Source organism: Dermacentor variabilis, chromosome 5 (assembly GCF_050947875.1).
Source record: "Dermacentor variabilis isolate Ectoservices chromosome 5, ASM5094787v1, whole genome shotgun sequence".
Classification (NCBI taxonomy): Eukaryota; Metazoa; Arthropoda; class Arachnida; order Ixodida; family Ixodidae; genus Dermacentor; species Dermacentor variabilis.
In genome coordinates this window covers 5,905,010-5,925,080 of record NC_134572.1, presented here as the reverse complement: position 1 = coordinate 5,925,080, position 20,071 = coordinate 5,905,010, and the positions used below count along the sequence as shown (strand labels likewise).

At 47.9% G+C, this 20,071-nt stretch overlaps 1 protein-coding gene across 1 annotated transcript in view; it reads right to left on the bottom strand.

Moving 5' to 3' along the window:
• The window catches only part of LOC142582203 (uncharacterized), a 72,232-nt gene that overhangs the window by 28,522 nt on the left and 23,639 nt on the right, over positions 1–20,071 (bottom strand). The window contains exon 2 of the mRNA XM_075691621.1: positions 4,209–5,224. Coding sequence (XP_075547736.1) covers positions 4,209–5,224 — 1,016 coding nt within the window. The remainder of the gene's footprint in view (positions 1–4,208; positions 5,225–20,071) is intronic.

The following is a 20,071-nucleotide window of genomic DNA, read 5'->3' as shown; positions in this document are numbered from 1 at the left end:
GGATGGGAGAGCTTAGAGGAGTATGTATGTGTGTGTGTGTGTGTGTGTGTGTGTGTGTGTGTGTGTGTGTGTGTGTGTGTGTGTGTGTGTGTGTGTGTGTGTGTGTGTGCGTGCGTGCGTGCGTGTGTGTGTGTGTGTGTGTGTGTGTGTGTGTGTGTGTGTGTGTGTGTGTGATGCGCTTTAAATCATGCATCTGGGACCTCAAAGAGGGGCGACGTAATGCCAAGGCATTTCTCTCGCATTTACTCAATATTTTGTTTCTGTGATAACGCAATTACTAGCTTCCAATGACGTCACGCAGTGATGAGACCATCTACGCGTCTCCCTAAAACGGGCTTGGACCTCCGGCGGCGCCGTCCCAGACACGCCGCGAGCGCTGCGGCATTGCGGAAGCGAAACTGGATAAACTGCCGCCTCTCGCGCGCGCGACCTTGACAAGAGCGAGCGAGCGAGTGGCGCCTGTGGGCCGCCAGCCGCGAGTGGGACAATACACCGGGTGCGCGGAACAAAAGGGCGAGCGCAGAGATGAGGATTCGTCACGCTTCCTTCCCGCTGCTGAGAGAAAAGCCGCGCGAGAGAGGCGGATCGAGCGGGCATGTCCCGAAGTGTGCGCTCCACAAATTCCGAGTGCCGAGGCAGCGTGGGAAACGCCGGCGGCTGGGGCAGAACGGCGCCTGAGAGCGCCGACAGTGCAGTGTTCGACAGCCGGAGGTGAAACGCGACACACTGCAGGTTCAGGCGGTCAAGAACGGAGTGACTCCGATAGGCCGGAGGAGCCATGTTCCCGGCTTCGAAAGTAACGGCGCAGGTGGCCTGGCGAGTACGTTTCTGACGCGAGAGCGTCAGCGGCCCCATGTTGCAGAAAATCCGGCGCCGGACATCGTTACGGCAAAAAGGTTTTCCAACCACCCATACCCATGCCCTCCATGTGGCGCAAGGAAGTTAGTGAGCTAATTGAATTTCTCAAGCTAAATTTCGTACAAAAATCGTAAAGTACGACTTGCGCACGACCTACAGAAATGATAGCGTCGGATTGTAATTTGACTATACGAGAAAATAATTCTGTTATGCGAAAACTCAAAGAAACCTCTTAATACACACGAACCGGCCGCGGCGTTCACAGACCGGCCACGGCGTCCGCCATGCGCACCGGCGCGATGGGTGCCTTTGGGGCCACGGAGCGGCGCGCCCGGCTCCTTGCGATACCTCCAGCTGGCGCTCGCCTCCGCCTCATCACGGCGCACGCAAGAGGCTGTGTTTCTACCAGAAAGTCCGCCTTCGTGCATAGCGTTCGCGGCCAGCGTTTCCCGGTAAACATTACGGTGACATACGCTCCAATTGCTGGGAAGCGTGAGAAGCAGTAAGGGATCTTCGAATGCTATGGCGGTCCACTCTTAAAGACGAAACAAGCCCAGATATGTACACTTAAAGGCGGAGCTTAAGCGTCTTCCAAAAAATACAAGAATGAAATTAAAGATTTTTAGTAAGATACTTGAAAAAGAAGTGGAGGCGGCAAAGGAACCTTAAAACAACTGTCAGAAATAATGGTTAAGAATAGATGAATAAATAAATAAATAAATAAATAAATAAATAAATAAATAAATAAATAAATAAATAAATAAATAAATAAAATGAATGAAGCAAGTCACACTCCTGGAAATTTCATATGTGAGTCGCGCTGGGTCCCGAATAATGTCATGCAATGCATACATCGATACAAGGCGCCCAGTGAAGGCGCCCAAATATAAAGAATTACTGGTGAAGTTAGTTGAAGCCCAAGCAAGTGAAATTGAATTTCAAGACCTTTTCTTCGCGTTGCAATTCTGTGGAATAATAGGGTAGGTTCATTTTCTTCTTGTTCATCTCCTTCGTTTTTGTTTGCACGACGTGCTTTTCATCTCTCGGCATCAACAACTTTGGACTTCAAACCTGAAGTTTGACTCAGAGGAAGGGCGAGGCTATCGAGACGCTGAGGTTACACGAATAACACTTGTTTTTCTGTTTTAGTTTGTTTGTTTGTTTGTTTGTTTGTTTGTTTGAGGACCGTTTTCTCATGTTGCGCTATTCGGATAGCGCTCATATGCTTAGCTAACATGCCTCAATTTTCTTTATGATGAAGAAAATTAATGAAGAAAACGCCACGAGGCCTGCCTGCGGCTGCACTGGTATCATCATTAACTGGAAGGGCGCACGTTGGCATCATGTCATACCACGAGCTTAGCTATATAGATGCGAAAGATTCTTGCCGAGAGCACGTTATAATTAGTGTTCAGATGGTCTCCCGCGGACAGCCTTTGAGAATTTATCCAGCTGTTGTGGTCCCGTCCACACGGCGACAGGCGGGCTGGTGTTTTGGAAAGCGCTTGATGGCAACTCGCCTCTTTTTCTCTGCTTTCCGAATGTCTTGGCCACTGTCACAAGTGTCACATTGCGCGGTGCTCTGACTGAACCACCTGGCGTGAAATTGGAAATCAGGGGGGCACGTCGCACACGGGCTACGCAGCGACGCCAGGCTCTGACAGAGGCTGCCGCGACGTACGGGTGAGCGCGGTAGACCGAAGCGGGGTTGCAGTGGGGACGCAATGGCGCGCGTTTTCAACGTTCAAAAAGATATCACCAATAAAAGCAAGAACGATTGCTATGCGATAGTGGAACGTTCTTCCTCCTCCGCAGCTAGCGCTCGCCAAGCCTTCTCTATTTCGGGAGCACGCTTAGACTTGGGCAGACGGGGCAGAAGTCAGTCTAAGGAAAGGGCGAAAAATAAAATTTTCCGGAATAGAAAAATGCGAAGGAAGAAGTAAAAATCGCGAGCGCGAGACGCAACCCGGAAGCCAGCAGAGCAGCCCCGTCCCCCTCGCGGATAGTTCTCTCCAACATGCGTTCTCTTCTTTCTTCCTGCTCTTCTTTCTTTATTAAGGAACGTGCAGTTCTTCAAGTCTGTCGGCCTGGCATGCTTCCACGTAGGATAGTCGCTCGTGAGTTTATTACAAGGATTGGTCACAATTGACCCACCGGCCTCTTGTGAACTGGAGAAGACGTTCTTTGTTTACGATCGTCTAACGCGGGGGCCACTTCTCTAGACAGAACCGACAGGCGTACCTCAACTGTTGACCTTGAAGATTGCGGCAAGAGTGAACGCTCAGTGTGGGCGAGCGTAGCGCCGTTCACGTAACCGTGCGGCTGGATGGGCTTGTGTCGAGGACGCCAGAGATGGCATGAGGCCCCATCTTTTGCACGAGGAAAGCAAACAGGCTAACGTGGAACAATGTCTGTGGGGCGTTCCACGTAAGGGAACGCAGCTAGCAGAATCGCTTTGCAGGGCTGCTGCAGATACCAGTGTAATGGAGTGACGTGATAGCAGGAATGATCCTTGAAGTATTCCTTCCCTGTTATTTTAACTTCACGAACACATTCCGAATGAATACAAAACTAGGCGAGAACTCTACAAGCACGAGATAGCATCCTTTGATTGTAATGCCTTAGCAGCTGCGCGCGCGTGTGTCACGCGCAACCGCGCACTCTTTCATTTATCAAAGCGACGCTTAATACCTGGCACCTCTTGCAAGCTTGCAATTTCTTGCACACAGTGACGCGCTCGCATGCGCGCAGCACTTGTACAGTCTTCTGTTAGGTATCTCAAAAGTGGGTGATGTTCGCCTACAACGTTGTAAAGATATGCGTGAGCGCGACCGAACTGTTGTTGATTAGAGCCCAGTGCTCTAATCATTAGGCAACTGTCGCACGCTTGCACCAATGTCGCTCTTTAAATCGCCTGGTGCGAGCGTCACGTGTCGCATTCTTCCGCGTGATCGCTTTGAGACGCTGTGCTATAGACTGCTGTAATGCATGCGTTCGGCATCGGCCCACACTGTATATCGCCCCCCCCACACACACATAAATATATATATATATATATATATATATATATATATATATATATATATATATATATATATATATATATATATATATATATATATATATATATATGTGTGTGTGTGTGTGTGCCCAACGCCCAACGGATGCTCTGCTTTTTTCCCGTGTTGCCGATATGAAAAGGGCGACCGTGAAAAGAGTTCACCCTATGTACCACACCATATACAATGTCATTTCATACATAGCCATCAGGCGTGAAGCCTGCGAAAACATTTCCACGTCCTTTTTTCTTTTTGACAATCACGCGGAATAACACTCAGCACGTGACTCACCAGTGAGACCCATTGCGAAATCCTCGCCGCGCTCCATGTACTTCAGGTTGTGTATCGTCCTCCACGTGAGAGTGACCAGCTGGTTTTGCTCCAGGTCCACCAGGTCCAGATTGGGCGCACCCACGAACATGTCGGCGGGCAGTATGCGTAGCTGGTTGCTGGCTAGATAGATGAGCCTGAGGCGCGCCAGTCCATCGAACGCCAGCGGATCGATGACAGAGATCTGGTTAAGCTTGAGGTCCAGCTCTTCCAGGAGAGGCATACTGACAAATATACCGGCGTCGAGCCGCGTGAGCTTGTTGCGATACAAATCGAGCCTCGTGAGCTGGGAGAGTCCTTTGAAAGTCCGGTTGGTCAGCACTTGTATGAGATTGTCCCCGAGCTCGAGCTCTCTGAGGCCCCCCAGCTCCGCGAAAGCAAGGTCTTCGACGTACTCGATCTGGTTCTTGCCCAAGAACAGAACAGCGAGAGAAGGAAGCCGCGAGAACCAGCCGGCGTTCACGTGTCTCAGCTTGTTTTCGCCGAGCTCCAGAGTTTCGAGCCTCGGCAGGTGCGCTATGGCGTCCGGCTGCAGTTCGATGATGTCGTTGCCCTCCAGCTGCAGCAGGGTGAGCGCGGACAGCTTGTAGAAGGCCCTCGTGTGAAGCACACCCAAGTTGCACTCCGTGAAGCGCAGCTTCTCGAGCCTGCCCAACTGTCGCAGCGAGTCGGTGGGCACGAAGTCGAGCCGGTAGTCCTGCCCGTACACGGTGAAGGTGACGGAAACCAGCGCTTTCTGGCGCCGCAGCGCCTGGAACACGGCGTGGCCTCCGGTGAGTGGCTTCCCCACGTAGCAGACGACGCCCGTGGTGTCCGCCTCGAAGTGTTCCGAGGAGCACCGGCAGTACATGGGCTCCTCTTGAGCCAGGTGGCACAGGTTCGGAGGCACGGCCGACGAGTGGCCCGGCTCGGACGACGCGGCGACCGCGGCGAGAGAGAGCAGCAGGAAGCACGTGCTCGGCCGGCACAGCGGAGACCTGCGAGAGGAAAGGCTTTTCTGTAGCAAAATCGAAAACGCCTTAAAGGCAACAATTAATATAACGAGGTCATTAACAGTATCGTCGCACATTAAGCACGAACAAGGTTCGGAGAATGTTCTTGGCGCGATGACTTTTATCAATTGGTCGGCGACTAGTAGGCGTAATGAAATCACTGAAGCGGTCCAACGCGGTAGCCGCTAAGGCCACTGTTTATTGAGAGCAGTCAGGCATGCATGGCGCTGATGGAGTCAATAAGACTGCCATGCGGCTGCATCACGTCGGGGACGCTATAGCGTATTCCTGCCACGCACTATAGTTTCTAATCTGCATAGCACGAGACTATCTCGCCGCCACAACCTCTAGTCTAGGCCTCGTGTCAGCAGAGCACGTTCATGAATATATCGTGTAAAGGGTGTTGAAGCTAATGGTGTTTCCTTTTGTGCTGTCCGTGTGGACCACACAGCAACAGCCAATTTTTTACCGCGCGCAATCATAATGAAGCCTGGGAAAATCATGTCGTCGTTACAATATCCACCATCTATATAGCGGTTTTGGCCAGGCTTTCTTATACCCCTGATACATGGGCACTCCAAATGCATTCGGACTAGCGGACACCTACCAGAAAGGCGTTAACGCCCTTTGACTCACGACAAAGGGGTATCTCTTTTTCAGTGAAGGCCCCTTGCGGAAGGGGACCTTGACTGAACTGCTTCATAGGCCCAAAGGCGCAACCTGGTGCGCAATTCTTCAACAACTCAAAATTTGACGAAGCCCAATGGTGCCATATTAATAACTTTAGTGCTTGCAAAAACGATTTTATAGTTCGCAGTAACGCAATTTGCCCCGATACGCTGTATTTAACGCTTTGTCAGTTTCAAGTTCAAGCAACGTCATATGCTTTGCTGCGCTGCTTATAAAAAAAAATGCCAGTGTTGAAACCCTTTTTGATAAAGCGTCCTTGAGCGGCGGTTATTTCAAAGAACATTAATTAGTTCGTCCACATGTCAGGACTCAGAAGTACTCCTCTCGAACATGCGCTTGCCAATTTCAGATCTTAACCTACGACCACCACATTGACACAGTTGTGCTGTTTCTGTGGCAGACGTTATTAATTTACTTACTCCACATTTCCTTCTGTTATCGTTTCAACGAAGCCGAAACAGAAACTCCGTTTTACGGAAACCTTGTCCAATAAGCATATTTTTGCAGAAAAGCGTCAAAACGTGTGCGTATATATATTCTCCATCATTATTGTCGACCTGATTGGCGCGCTAAGTCACGCTTTCATCGTATCGGGGAGCGTTTTGGGCGAACACGATGTGCGGGCATACTGGTGGGCTATAGTTGGTAGGATATTCTTTACCACAGCAACGCAGAAGCACATGGACGACGAAAGAAAAAGGCGGGACACGGCGCTAACAACTGAGCGTTGATTGCACGAGAGCATATATATATATATATATATACATACATACATACATGGGGTTTCTTCAAAGGTCAGCAGGCTTGCATCTGCAGCGTGGCCAAGAGTACGTGGGACAGAATGGCAGGTGCATCAACGAGAGATTACGTGAGCACAGGAACAACGTGGAACAGCTAGCTAGCCAGCCACATCAGGCCACCTTGCCGCACATTGCGCTGCGCACGCCGCGAATGGAGGCCTCTGTTTTATCACACTCAATCGCTGGCCAGACACCCTGTCCAGCCCACCAGAAAAATAGTAGAGGCTGCAGAGATTAGGAATAGGGATTGTGTTGCTTGACCGTCAGTCTCCTTATCAGAGAAAGAAATATTGTTTGTGTCGCGTTAGCCGCCTGTGTCAGATGACACAGGCGGCTCTGTTCCCACGCCAATCAGCGATTCAGCATAGACGGAGTTCTCATAGACACATCGCTTCCACCAGGGGGCGTCAGCCGCCTCGCGTTAATTTTCTCCCGATTGGTGTGTGTGTGTGTGTGCGTGCGTGTGTGCGTGTGTGTGCGTGTGTGTGTGTGTGTGTGTGTGTGTGTGTGTGTGCGTGTTTGTGCGTGTGTGTGTGTGTGTGTGTGTGTGTGTGTGTGTGTGTGTGTGTGTGAGAGAGAGAGAGAGAGAGAGAGAGAGAGAGAGAGAGAGAGAGAGAGAGCTGCGCTTAGCACTTCCACGATTTCAGTGACAGTGTTATGGACTCCTAATTGCGTCAGTCTTTCGTAAGTCCGCCGGCCACTCTGTAGACTGAACGCAGTAGAGTGTCAAGAGAGTGAAAATTCCGAGGGAGATTAGGAACGAACTCGCCATTCCACCACAGCATGGGAGAACACAACGAGGGACGCCGACGCGCACGCGCGGAGTCCCCCGAGAAGACTCTAGCAGACAAACCGGCCGCGTATGTGGTTGCCTCGCCTGTGGGGAGCGGCACAGATGCAACAGCGGCTGTGGACGGAACGGGGCGGATCCTCCGAACCGAAGAAATCGCAGCGAGGTCTACCCTAAAAGCGGGAGAGGCCGCCATTGCTAGTGCAACCGCATTCGCAGGGTCGCTCTTCATAATATTGGACTCAATGTCAGCGATCAAAAGCTTCAGGTCGAGCTAATTAAGCCAATCCGCGGCAGAGAAACTAGAGGCCGGATATAACCACCAGGCTGCTCTGGGTCATTAGCCACGAGGGAAACGCCGGCAACGAAGCTGCCCACGTCACAGTCCGCGCAACTACTAACCGCGCCGAGGGGCAGCCTCTTCCGAAAAACAACCTGAAACACTGCCACTAAGTAACGGAGATCGCCTCCGTCGGCAAAGAGAGGAACGACAGATCTACCCGCCTCCATGCGGCGGCCTAAACAAACAACAGGCCGTGGCCCTGCGCAGAACCCAAACGCGCAGTGTGCTCAGCCCCAGGAGACTAGCGGCCATCCTGAAGCCATCCCTACTATTTAATAAAGTTGTTTCCTCTTCCTCCTCCTCATGATTGGTCGTCCGTTCTCATGCAATCAGAGGCATACTAAGCGGGTTAGGCATTTACAGATGGTTAAGTGCTGCCAGATGACGGGTCAAGCAGCTGCAGTGATGAAACAGAAGATGACCGATCTCGGCCACTGATCTCCGCTAGAACGAATGGAGGTCAGTGATTTCGGCAGCCGAAATTCTAAAAAAACAAATGTGCCATCCTTTCAAAAATCATCATTTTTTCCAAGGAAACAAAAACGTCTCTAACATAATTAGTTTGTCTGATTTATTAGGACGGAAACAAATAATGCTTGGACGGGACCAAGCGAGGACGCCAGACTAGCGCCTAGTCTATCGTCCTCACTTCGTCCCGGCCCAGCGCTGTTTGTACAGGTCCTAATGGTGTACCAACCAGCCCAGTCCAGCACAGTGCTTCCTGTCTACTTTATTTCTTTGTACAACTTCAACTTCATCCCCGACTTAAACTTTTTGCTCAAGCCGTCTCTCCACCCACGGGTATACCCTCGCCTTCTTGGCCAATCGCCCATAGTGAGTACATCCCATAATGTAGGAAGCAAGCAGAGACCGAAAGATGAAAGTGAAGTTTAGTGCCTGGTGTTCAAGGCTGTTCGGCACCACGCTCGCGAGGTCTACATTTGAAAGACACGCATCTGCGTGAGACAGGAGACGTAATAAAATGAGTAAAGAGTTTTAGATGATAGAAAACATGGGATTTATATTTAGGTGAGGGGTAACTATACGTTACCTAGATCACGACTTGTAGCACATGCAGTATTTACCAGTACACTTTGTGGCTTTCGAAGGATCTTCATTGGTGCACGTCACCGTTTCGCTTGCACGATGGCAATAATGTGCTGGCGAAAATCGCAGGCTCCGTAAACGAAAGCGATTTTTTAAAGGACCTTCGGAGTAAAAGCTATCTTCCCTGGGGCGAGCGCTCTGTACGAGGCGACATCAGCGCTGTAGAGATTGTTGTTGTCGTTATTATTATTATTATTATTATTATTATTATTTATTAACAAATGAAACAGCCACAAGAGAAAGGATAGCATGCAGTTATTTTTTCTTGCTTTTGCTATTCATCGAGTGTAGCGCAGCACGGAAACGCGCCTCAGAGGCGATGGCTGAGTTCGGTCACTATATACGCCAGTCGCGTTACGAGTTTCTCGAGCCAATTTCGCTATGTTGATAAAGCGCCTTGTTCACAAACTACCGATTTTGTACAAGCACTGCAGATTAAAATAAGAAGTCCCATGTTCTCCGCATCACAGAATTCGAAATGTATCGGAGCACATCGCCTCCACTGGAAGCATACCTAACGGATTAAAGCATTAAATGCATTTTTTTTCGCTTTCCCATCCTAACTTTCTTACTCCTTCTGTCTTTTCCTTTTATATGGTTGTGCGCGTGACAAACTGGATAACCCGCCGTGCTTGCTTCGTGGCTATGGTGTTGGGCTGCTGAGCACGAGGTCGCGGGATCGAATCCCGGCCACGGCGGTCGCATTTCGATGGGGGCGAAATGCGAAAACACCCGTGTACTTAGATTTAGGTGCGCGTTAAAGAACCCCATGTGGTCAAAATTTCCGGAGTTTTCCGCTACGGCATGCATCCTAATCAGAAAGTGGTTTTGGCACGTAATACCCCATAACAAACAAACTGGATAGTTAGCCTTGCTAAACTTGATTGCCTTGGGCATTGGTTTCTGTTTCTTTCGCGGTCTCAGAAACAGGCAAGGAAGGAAATTTAATTAAGCTCTTCCTTAACAAGCAGCGACGTAAAGTTGACACTGAGGTGACGCTCTCTCGCTGGGCGAAACCTCCAGCGAGCGTTCAAGGACAGCTCGTGCGAAGACGCGACCTGTGCGGCCATGGACCGAGGCGCCCATCCGTCAGGCAGCCGCTCTAAGCGAACGACGAAGTGACCTCAGCGACACAAGGCGACGCTTTGTCGATGCCCTCAAAGCTAACAAGCTGAGAGGTACGGCGCCGCCCACAGTTTTCTCGGCCCCCCGCAAATTGTCTATGATGCGCCCTATGATAAATAGGAAACTTGAACAGGGGGGCCAAAGAAGAAAAAAAATGACTGCGGCATTAGGCATGTGTCCCCTTTAGTGCCTTGTAACACTTGTACAGTTCATCAGCTTCCACTCAAGTGCCGGAAAACTTCCATTAAACAGAGCGGCGGGTGTATCAACATCAGACTGTAAAAGAACGCAGTCACTTAACAACTCCAATGCTTCACATCTAGCGTCGCATTGTTTCAATGGCGGTTGTAAACCTTTGTTTGAAGACACAAAAATCCTTTCAAGACACAAATGCCAAACCACACGGGAAATAATCGAGGCATTTCACATTAAAAGATTAGGAGAGACTTGCGTTAGCCACGCATCAATATCTTTGTTAGAAAACGAATTTCAATATCTTCTCAGCACGTGTGTTAATCTGAAGTAGTGCCTTTTGTTTTTTTTCTTTTGGCTTCCCTACCTCTTGATACGTTTAACTGATAGTCTTTACACCTTGTCATGTTCATATGCAGCACTGTTTGCAATCACTTACATATAGGTTGATAGTATCAATCAAGATTTAGTTCAGAATTAGCACTCGTAATGTGTGCTTCTAGTCTCTGTGTGCGTCCCTTCGCGCTACAATCCAAGAATATATTTAATGTGCGCCTAAAGCCAACTACACGGGTGTTCTTGTATGTGGACTCTTGTCCATATGCGGCCGTCACCTCCGGGACCCAGTCCGCGACTTCCATCTCGGCCGTGCAACGATATAGCCGTTGACCTACCGCGACGATTCGGGGGAAGCACTGTGTGGTCATTTGAAAACTTTTCCTGAAATGTTTATTGCGATAAGCACTCCAGGCACATTTCTGCCGTCGACGTCACCGTGTTGCTCCGTACAAAGTCCAAGGGCGATGACATCGTCCCCGCGCACCGTACGCTGTACGTGCGAGAGAAAGCGTGCGAGGATGAGCCGACGCTGGCGGCTCAATGTCGCGCGCGCAAGGGGGAGGGGGGAGGGGGGAGGAAGCCGGGCACTAGCACGCAGTCTTCCGTTTTACACAAGGGACTGGAGCGAGGTCCCCGTCAGACGGCAGCTGCATGTAGCGCTGCCTCGCGGACCCTATCGTGAAAGCTGTCTGCGATAAGGGCACAGTCTGGGCGTCTAGGTGCACCGGGGGCCGACAGCTTCGCGTGCTCTGTGTTGCCGCCGCTTAGTCCGTGTTGAAGCGAGAGGCAGCACAAAGGGGGTCAATTCGCTCGTTCCTTCTGCCGCGCTTACCCGCTACAGCCTTTTGACAGCGAGTTGTTGACCGGAGTGGTTGTGGAGCCCCGTGGTCATCGAGTGAGATGTGCTCGTGTTTGCTTCTGCGCGCGTCACACCATGCTTGTTAACTTATTTAGGAAGGAAATGTTTCTAACTTTATATTGCCGATAAAACTACATACTTCGTATAGCTGTCTACTAATTTGCTATCGCAATCGATGCTTTGCTTTTCGGGCGAAACTGCGACATTATTTAGACACCTTACTAATCGACGGCAACTTCCCACACATTACGGCACTTGCATGCAAGATGCAGTAGTGTACTCTTGCTTGGTATCCGTGGAAATTGGTAGATTTTATAGTGTAATACGCGCTGCACTTGATTGAAGTTATTTGCTGCGCGGCTGTGGGTAATTAATCGAAAGCAAGTGGTAAAAACGACTGTTTCACAGACACGCAACTAGGAAAGAATGTTGAAGCTTGTAAAAGTGAACAAGGACTGCATTTTCTAACTTTATATTTCAGTCTATATTCGTTCCGCTCTACATCATTGGCTCGGACATAACTCGCACGGCACCACGTCAATGTTATTCCTGGGATCGACCACTTGGCGCACTGCATGACAAGGAAAGAATAGAAAATGACATCAAGTCTTACAAAAAACGGGCCAGTATTTATGGCTAAGTATGAAAGGCAGTATAGGGGGTATCGAGTCTGGCTGCATCCATCTTTAAAAGCTCAAAAAAAAAGAAGAAAATGAACTAAGCACTTCGCTCTGCTCGGGCTCACCGCATGCGTTCCTGGTGATATGTGTGGTGATATACGTGTGTTTATTTATATTTCTTCTGGTGACCGCTTTTTACCTGCTCATAAATATTAAACGTTATCGCTCGGCGCGAGACGCGCCTGCTTGTGTCAGAGCATTCTCGATTCTAGCAGCCCATGCTATCTGTGTTGTCCCCGAATTTTTAAGGCGAAAGCCTTAGCTATCTATGTTGGCGGTTGACCTTGGCGGAACTGCGGCGCGAGGAAAAATAGCTGACGCTGCAAAAGAGTGAGAACACGTCAAACAATTATCGGATTGATGTCACATTTTTCAGAGAGGTTCCTCTAAACAAAGTAAATTGTGGCTTTGCAAAGAACATGTGTTACATTTCGGTCTGCATGGAAATCGAGCCCAGGCCGCCGGGGTGCGAGACAAGCACCCTTCCCTGAAGCCACGGATGCTCCAGGGTTCTGGCTTACTAAAGGTGTGCCTAGTGCATGCGCGATTGCACGCGTCACGTCGCAGCCACCTCGCTGACTAAAGGTGTGGCCAAGTGCTTGCGTCATTGCGCGGCGCACGTGACGATGCGGAGAAGGTGGCGCCACGTCATCAGTGTATAAAACGTTAATGACGTTCCGAGGTCTACAAACGGTATAATTCTTTAGCATTCCCACACGTGAGCAACCTTTAAGTGTCTGCCGAAATTAAAGTTCAGTAACTGCTGGCACGCCAGGTGTTGTTGCGCAGAAAAGCGGGCGCGCGCGCTCTGCGCATTGACGTCACAGTCGGAGCGGCGGCGGCGAGCGATGGAGGAGCGTGCACGCTCTTGCGGCTTGCGAGAGCGGCCGCGGAAGTACGCCACCGCGGAAGAAGCGCGTGCCGCTGCGTCTGCACGAGCGCGATGTCGAAGACGGGCCGGACTCCCGCTGCAGAAGCGGTACAACGACGGGTACGGCGAGCGGAAGAAACCAAGCGACGACAACCTCCATAGTATAATGAATAAAGAGAAAATCAGACATCCACCCGTTCGTAGCAATTGCTACAAAGGAAACCCAAACAGGTTCCTCGAAAGAAAAGCCTCATAGTTGAAGAAAAATTCGTCCTGGTCCGGGACTCGAACCCGGGACCACCACCTTTCCGGGGCAGCCACTCTACCATCTGAGCTAACCAGGCGGCTAGCAGACAGCAGGGCGAAGTCGAATTTGCCGACAACAGGAAGCAAAGGCAAGCGTTTGACGTAGTAGTTCTGCGGAAACCCGCAAGGTGGAGATGTGGATGTCTGATTGGGTGAATGTCTGATTTTCTCTTTATTCATTACTTCTCTCCACCTTGCTGGTAAACAAGACCGCACTCCAGGCCTTGTTTATGCAATTTTACCAACACGCGGGTTCTTTTTCTTTATCCGGTGGAAAATTGCGCGGCACCGGTATTCGAACCACGGTCCTCTTGCACGCGAGGCGGATGCTCTACCTCTACGCCACCGCTGCACGCGCTTTCTATATTATAGTTTAATTCAAGAACTCCCCAGCTTCATTTCAGTGTCTCGCAAGTTGTTACTGACAGATAAGTTTTGGGTCAACGCTACGTGTGACCATTCTTCCCTGTAGGTTTAGAGTGAAAATTCACCACACCAAGGCGGGAAGGAACTACGAGAACGTGGTTAAGCCAAGCGAGCCGCATGGCACATTATCTCTGTTACAAATCGACGCAGTCGGTGACAACTAATAAAAGGCAATATACGACCTACTATTTACAGATGAGCAGCGGGACTGTAGCTCAATACAGTGAACTTTAATGTTGCTTGCCATGAACGTGATCGACGTTATTGAAGGTAAATATGTAAATATATTGCAAAAAATGACTTCGTTTTATACTTCGTGATTTTTAGGGCGCCCTATTGCTTGAATGTCTTCTGCTGAGAAGCTAAGAAATCATACTTTAAGTTTTATAGCGCTAACCATTTATCTCGTGGTGCTTAAGAATTTCACGAGAAGTCGCATTAGTTACACGGCTCCCGTGATCATGTGTACACGCCTCAAGAAATGAAAAGTCTTGAACACCACAACGCATACCCCTCGCCTTGATAGAATGTCGTAAATACAGAGATAAAGTTTTCGTGATCTCGCTTTTCGTTTTTCCTGGCACAGCCGAGTGATCGAAATGAAATACACACGTCAGCGCTGTTTCAGAGTAAGCCATTAGATGAACTATATCTCCCGTCCCGTCTGAGCCTTTAGCCGCCGATGACGTCACTCTTCACCGAATAAGTTTGTCTGAATCGCACCCCTGAAAAAAGATGAAAAACGTGTTTTGCCTTCGCGTCTGCCTTGTGTAGCACGAGAAACCAAGAACTGACGTCGTCGCTTTGGCAAGCAATGCTGTGCGCGACGTGGCATCAGGGAGCAGGTCGCATATCGGGCGCCTGCAACCCAAGCATCGGCAAAAGTCGAGCGCCGTTGGTGACGTCACAGTGGCCTTGATTTTCTCGCCTTCGCAACAGCCAGCAGCCGCGGACGCTATACAGCGGCGTGACGAGCGGAAATCGGGAAACTTTCGGTATTACGCCAGGCAACAGAATTTGTAGTTACAGCGTGAACGCAGTTCTGACCATGCGAGGTTGTCGTGCTTGACGCAAGTTATTCTTTGGACACGCGACATATGGCAGGGGGCAGCGAGCCGCCGTAGTGGGCAGTGCTGCGCTGCCAAGTGAGCAGCGCGTGTAATGTGCCCGCAGAGAGAGCGAACGTTGCCCCTCGTTCGTACAGAGACACGCCCGGACGGAGTAACGTTGCAGAGAAATAACGAAGGGCTCGAAAAAGCTCGAAACGAGGAAAGCCAATGTGCTCGACGAGACCCTTCGTAGGTGCTAGACTCGCTAAACGCACATTTATTACTCGGTACGGAGAGGAGGCGACTGTGGCACAATAGTTACAGTAATGTCAGTAACTGGATCCCCTGCCGTAGGTGCACGCATATCCTGACAAAATTATTATCGCGGTGTTCTCTTCGTGAATACCGAATGTGCACTCGCTCATCACCATCCTTTCTTTTCATTTTTTTTTGTTTCTAGCTTTTCTCTTATTTGACGGACACAATGTTTAGAGGAGTCACAGTCTTCATAGCCTGCAAACGGTTTATTTTCGGCATATTCATAAAGTATATGCCCGATATCATCCATCCGTTCCTGATCAACCTACGGGTCTATCTCTCTATAACGCTACATGACGGTCTATGACGCCAAACACTCCCATGTTTCTCCTATACTGCCCAAACGGCTTGCACCATTTTATCCCAAAGAAGAAAGACTAGCAGTTTATGGTCATGCTTTGCAATAATCAGTTTATTTCCACAGGCACATGTTTGGCTCCTCGCTTATCGTGACCTATAGGCAACGTGATGCACTACCTCACACGCAATGACCTTTTTAGGCAATCTTGTTTCCTACCGGCTAATTCAAAGTGGAATTCATTACCTGAAGATGCATTTTTGGCTCGTGATGTCACTTCAATCGAAGTTGCATTGTTACCATCGCATTTGTTAAATCGAAAGCCTTAGATGGCTCATGGGTCGAAAAGTACGATGTCCGGCGCTATGGCACCAAAATTCATAGGGAGTCGAACCCACGACCTGTGTTAGGAATTAGGGCGAATAAGGTAATCGATTTCTTTATAAGAAAGCATGAAGTCGAGGCGAAGAAGACGCGTCAGCACAACCTGTGGTACGAATTAAGGCAAGTTTAATTAAGGTACTATTAATTAGGATAGAGTTAACTAAGGCACTCGAACCTACGACCCTTGGTGGAAGTCGAACCCACTTGGAGATATGGGCAAACCGGCCATATCTCCAAGTAGGATTCCAATTGACATCATGAACTCGAGAGTAGAACCCGCGACTTTTGATGGGAGTTGAACCCTCGAATTCTGGTGGCAGTCGAGCCACTGCCTTTGGTGTTAATTAAGGCAAACTTAATTAAGGCACTAGAACCCGCGACCTAACACGAGGATATGCGCGAACCAGCCTCTCCTAGTTGCATTTCAATTGACATAGCGAAGGTCAACAGTCGAACACATTACCTTTGTTGATTAAGGCGATGTTAATTAAGATATCGTTAATTAAGGTATATTTAATACAGGCACTCGAACTCCTGCCCCAAGATGGAAATATAGGCGAACCGGCCTTTCCAAGTTGGATTCCAATTGACATAGTGAAGATCAAGAGTCGAACCAGCGACCTTTAGTGTTAATTAAGGCACATTTAATTAGGATATGGTTAATTGAGGACCTCGCACCCCCAACCTTACGCGGGAGTCGCAACCACTTGGAAAGATAGAACTGCGTTATACTCTCGGCCTTCACAAGACCTTAACGATGACAATTGGAATCTGACTTGGAGACACGGACGAACCGGCCATATCACCGAGGCGGATTCCAATTGACATCGTAAAGGTCTAGAGTTGAACCCACTTAGTTTGGTGCTAAATAAGGCAAGGTAATTAATGCACAGTTAATTAAGATATAGTTATTTAACGCACTCGTACCAACGACCCAACATGGAGATATAGGTGAACCGGCCTCTCCAAGTTGAATTCCAATTGACACAGAGAAGGTCAAGAGTCGAACCCGCGATCATTGGTGTTAATTAAGGCAGATTTATTTAGGATGGAGTAAAGTGAGGCACTCGAACTCACGGCCTTTGGCGGGAGTCCAACCCGCTTGGAGACATGGACAAACCGGCCATATCTCTAAGCAGGGTTTGTGTACGGGCTAGTTGGTATTCCATTGCAAACATCACTTACGGCGCGCACGTAGACAGAGGGACCAAAAGAACAACGGAGACAAGCGCTGTTACTTCTAACTGATCTTTATTTTGAGTAACGCGCATATATAGACCGAGACAAAGAAGAAAGCGCCCTCCTCCCCCCCCCCCCCAAAAAAAGAGCACGATACCGGCATGAGTATTCAAACAAATTCAAAGGAACCCTGACCGCCTCCTAAAGATAAGCGAGCGCTCATATGCGACCTCAGAAAAGCAAGTTCTGTATCTATTAATGCAAATTGACGGCTTACTAACTAAGTCACCTTCAGCGAGCGCTGCTGCTTCAGTGATAAATCTACTGTTTTCATCAGAATGACTAGCTAAGATACTGTTTTTTTTTTTAAAGAGCGGAAGACAGCCGCATTGTGCGGAATGGACGCCTAGAAACCCTTCCCGTCCTTTGCGCACTTTATTGCTATGTTCTTGCAATCTAACATTTAGACATCTACCTGTCTGTTCTATATATGACCGACCGCATTTCAGGGGTATCTTGTACACAACACCTTTCGAACAATCTGTATACAATTTTCTGTGATTGATACTGCAACACTTAGGTTCCTTAGCAAGCAAATTAGTTCTAACGCAAAGCTGTGCAAGTTTTTTAGGGGCAAAGAAAACAACATCGATACCTGATTTTTGTCCTATTTTCTTCAGTTTGTGAGAAATCCCATAAACGTACGGGATAACAGCTGTTTTGTTTCTTCGATCATGTACCTGTAGCTCAATGGTGTGAGGATCACTGCTTAACCTACTACGCAACTTCTCCGAGACTGAGACAAGAAGGTTGCTAGGGTAGATTTTTTTTGACATTTGACATTATTTATTTCATCATAAATTTGTACATCAACATAAGCAAACAACTGTTGGGCCCATAGCCAAGGCTAGTGTGGGCCCATGTGGTATGCATGCGTTTGTGCTGCGGCGATCAGGACAGTGATGAACAAATGCGTATTGATTATACATAATTGTACAGGATGAGAAACAAGAGGGAAAAAAGAAAACATACATCAGTGCAACAATAGAATAGTATTACTGAAAAAATATCACCACAAAGACAAAGCAACATTCTTAACTAATTTTTGAGAGATATAATATTTTTATGGAAAATAAAAAGTTACTGGCACTCTTCACTTCTATTGGTAAGGCGTTCCATATCTTTGTACGATGATACTGAATTAGTCTTTGACCGTATGTGTTTCGGGTAACTGGTAGATTGAAATTTATGTTAGTGGCGTGTCTAGTATTTCGTGTAGGAATCACAAATATACTAAACGACAATGAGTGATTGCGACATATTATGTTATTCACTAAAATAGCAACTTTAATTTCGGAGGATAGGGTAAAGGGAAGTATTTTCAACCTGCAAAATAAATTACTGCTGGATTCGAATGGACTAGAAAACGTCATTATCCGCACCGCTCTCTTTTGTAAGCGCAAAATTGGATCCAAATATGTTTTAAATGTGGACGACCATGACTCGCAACAGTATGTCAAATGACAATGAAAGAGAGAAAAGTAGATGATTTTCAGTACCGAAATATCGAAGCATGCCCTCGCCTTTAAGAGCCCATAACACGCTGACGCTAGCTTCGGAAATACATTATCAATGTGTGGTTTCCAGTTTAAACTACTGTCTAGTGTCACGCCCAGATATTTAATTGTGTTCACCTGCTCCAGAATGCTATTATCAAGATATATTTGCAGAGGTGCACTGTTGACATGACTATGCCTAGAATGAAAAATCATGTAGTGAGTTTTAGCTTTGTTGAGTGTAAGTTTATTTGCTCCAAACCATGATGAAACACAGATTAGTTCTTTATTAGCAATCTGTATTACTTCGTGAAGTGTTTTGCCTGTAAACACTAGTGCAGTATCGTCCGCGTACATGACAGCTTGGGCAGATGTGAGAATTGAAGGAAAATCGTTGACATACAAAGAAAATAAAATTGGCCCTAGGACAGACCCCTGTGGCACACCAGTTTTAACAAAAGAACACGAAGACGTAAAATTAGTAACCTTAACAAACTGTTGTCGGTTGGTTAAGTAACCAGAAAATACATTGAAAGTACTGGCACTGAAACCGTAGTATTCAAGTTTCTTTAGTAGTATGGAATGAATAACTGTATCGAAAGCCTTCTTGAGGTCTAGAAATATTACTAAGGCTAATTCATTATTATGGAGTGCCTCGTTTATATGCTGCGACAACTCTAGTACTGCTGAGGACGTAGAGCGACCGGTTCTGAAGCCATGCTGAGATTCATTTAAAATGTTGTTTGTGCTCAGGTACTCTTTCAATTGAATAGAAATAACCTTCTCAAACACGGTATTATTAGCACTCAAAACAGAAATTGGTCGATAACTTCCAGGGTCATTATTATCACCACATTTATATATAGGAGATACTTTAGCAATCTTTAGAGTTTCAGGGTATGTACCGCGTGCGATATTAAGATTGGATATGGTTGTAAGAACAGGGCAGAAGAGGTCAACGTTATCTTTTAAAACTTTGACAGTAATGCCACCGTGACCTGCCGCCTTGTTAACATTCATATCGGTTAATATATTTTGTACTAGAGTATCTTCTATTGGTTTAAGGCAAAATGTGCAGCGTAATAACGGGTAATTAACATCACATGACTGATGAGTTATACAGTCAGCTAGAACTGGCCCAACATTGGTAAAGTATGTGTTAAACTCATCAACTGTTTCGGTGTCATTTCGGTCAGGAGCAATGTGCCTTTTCACAGGTGCACCAATTACATTGTTAATAATGTCCCACATCTTTCTAGAATTACCCTGAGCCTTGCGGATCAGTTGCGCGTTAAACTCTTAAAATCTGTACCCTGCCGCCCTCAACCGAGCGATCTGCGAACTGAAACTAGCTTCTACCAAATGATAGCAGGATTTTCTTAGTGCACTATGCAAGCAAGCATGAACTATACCTCTCTTAACGAGTTTTGAATGGGCGGATGCATAGGATAATAGTGGCTTATTGGCACGCGGCTCATACATCCAACATACACGTTGCCGGGCAAAAGATAATTTCAAAT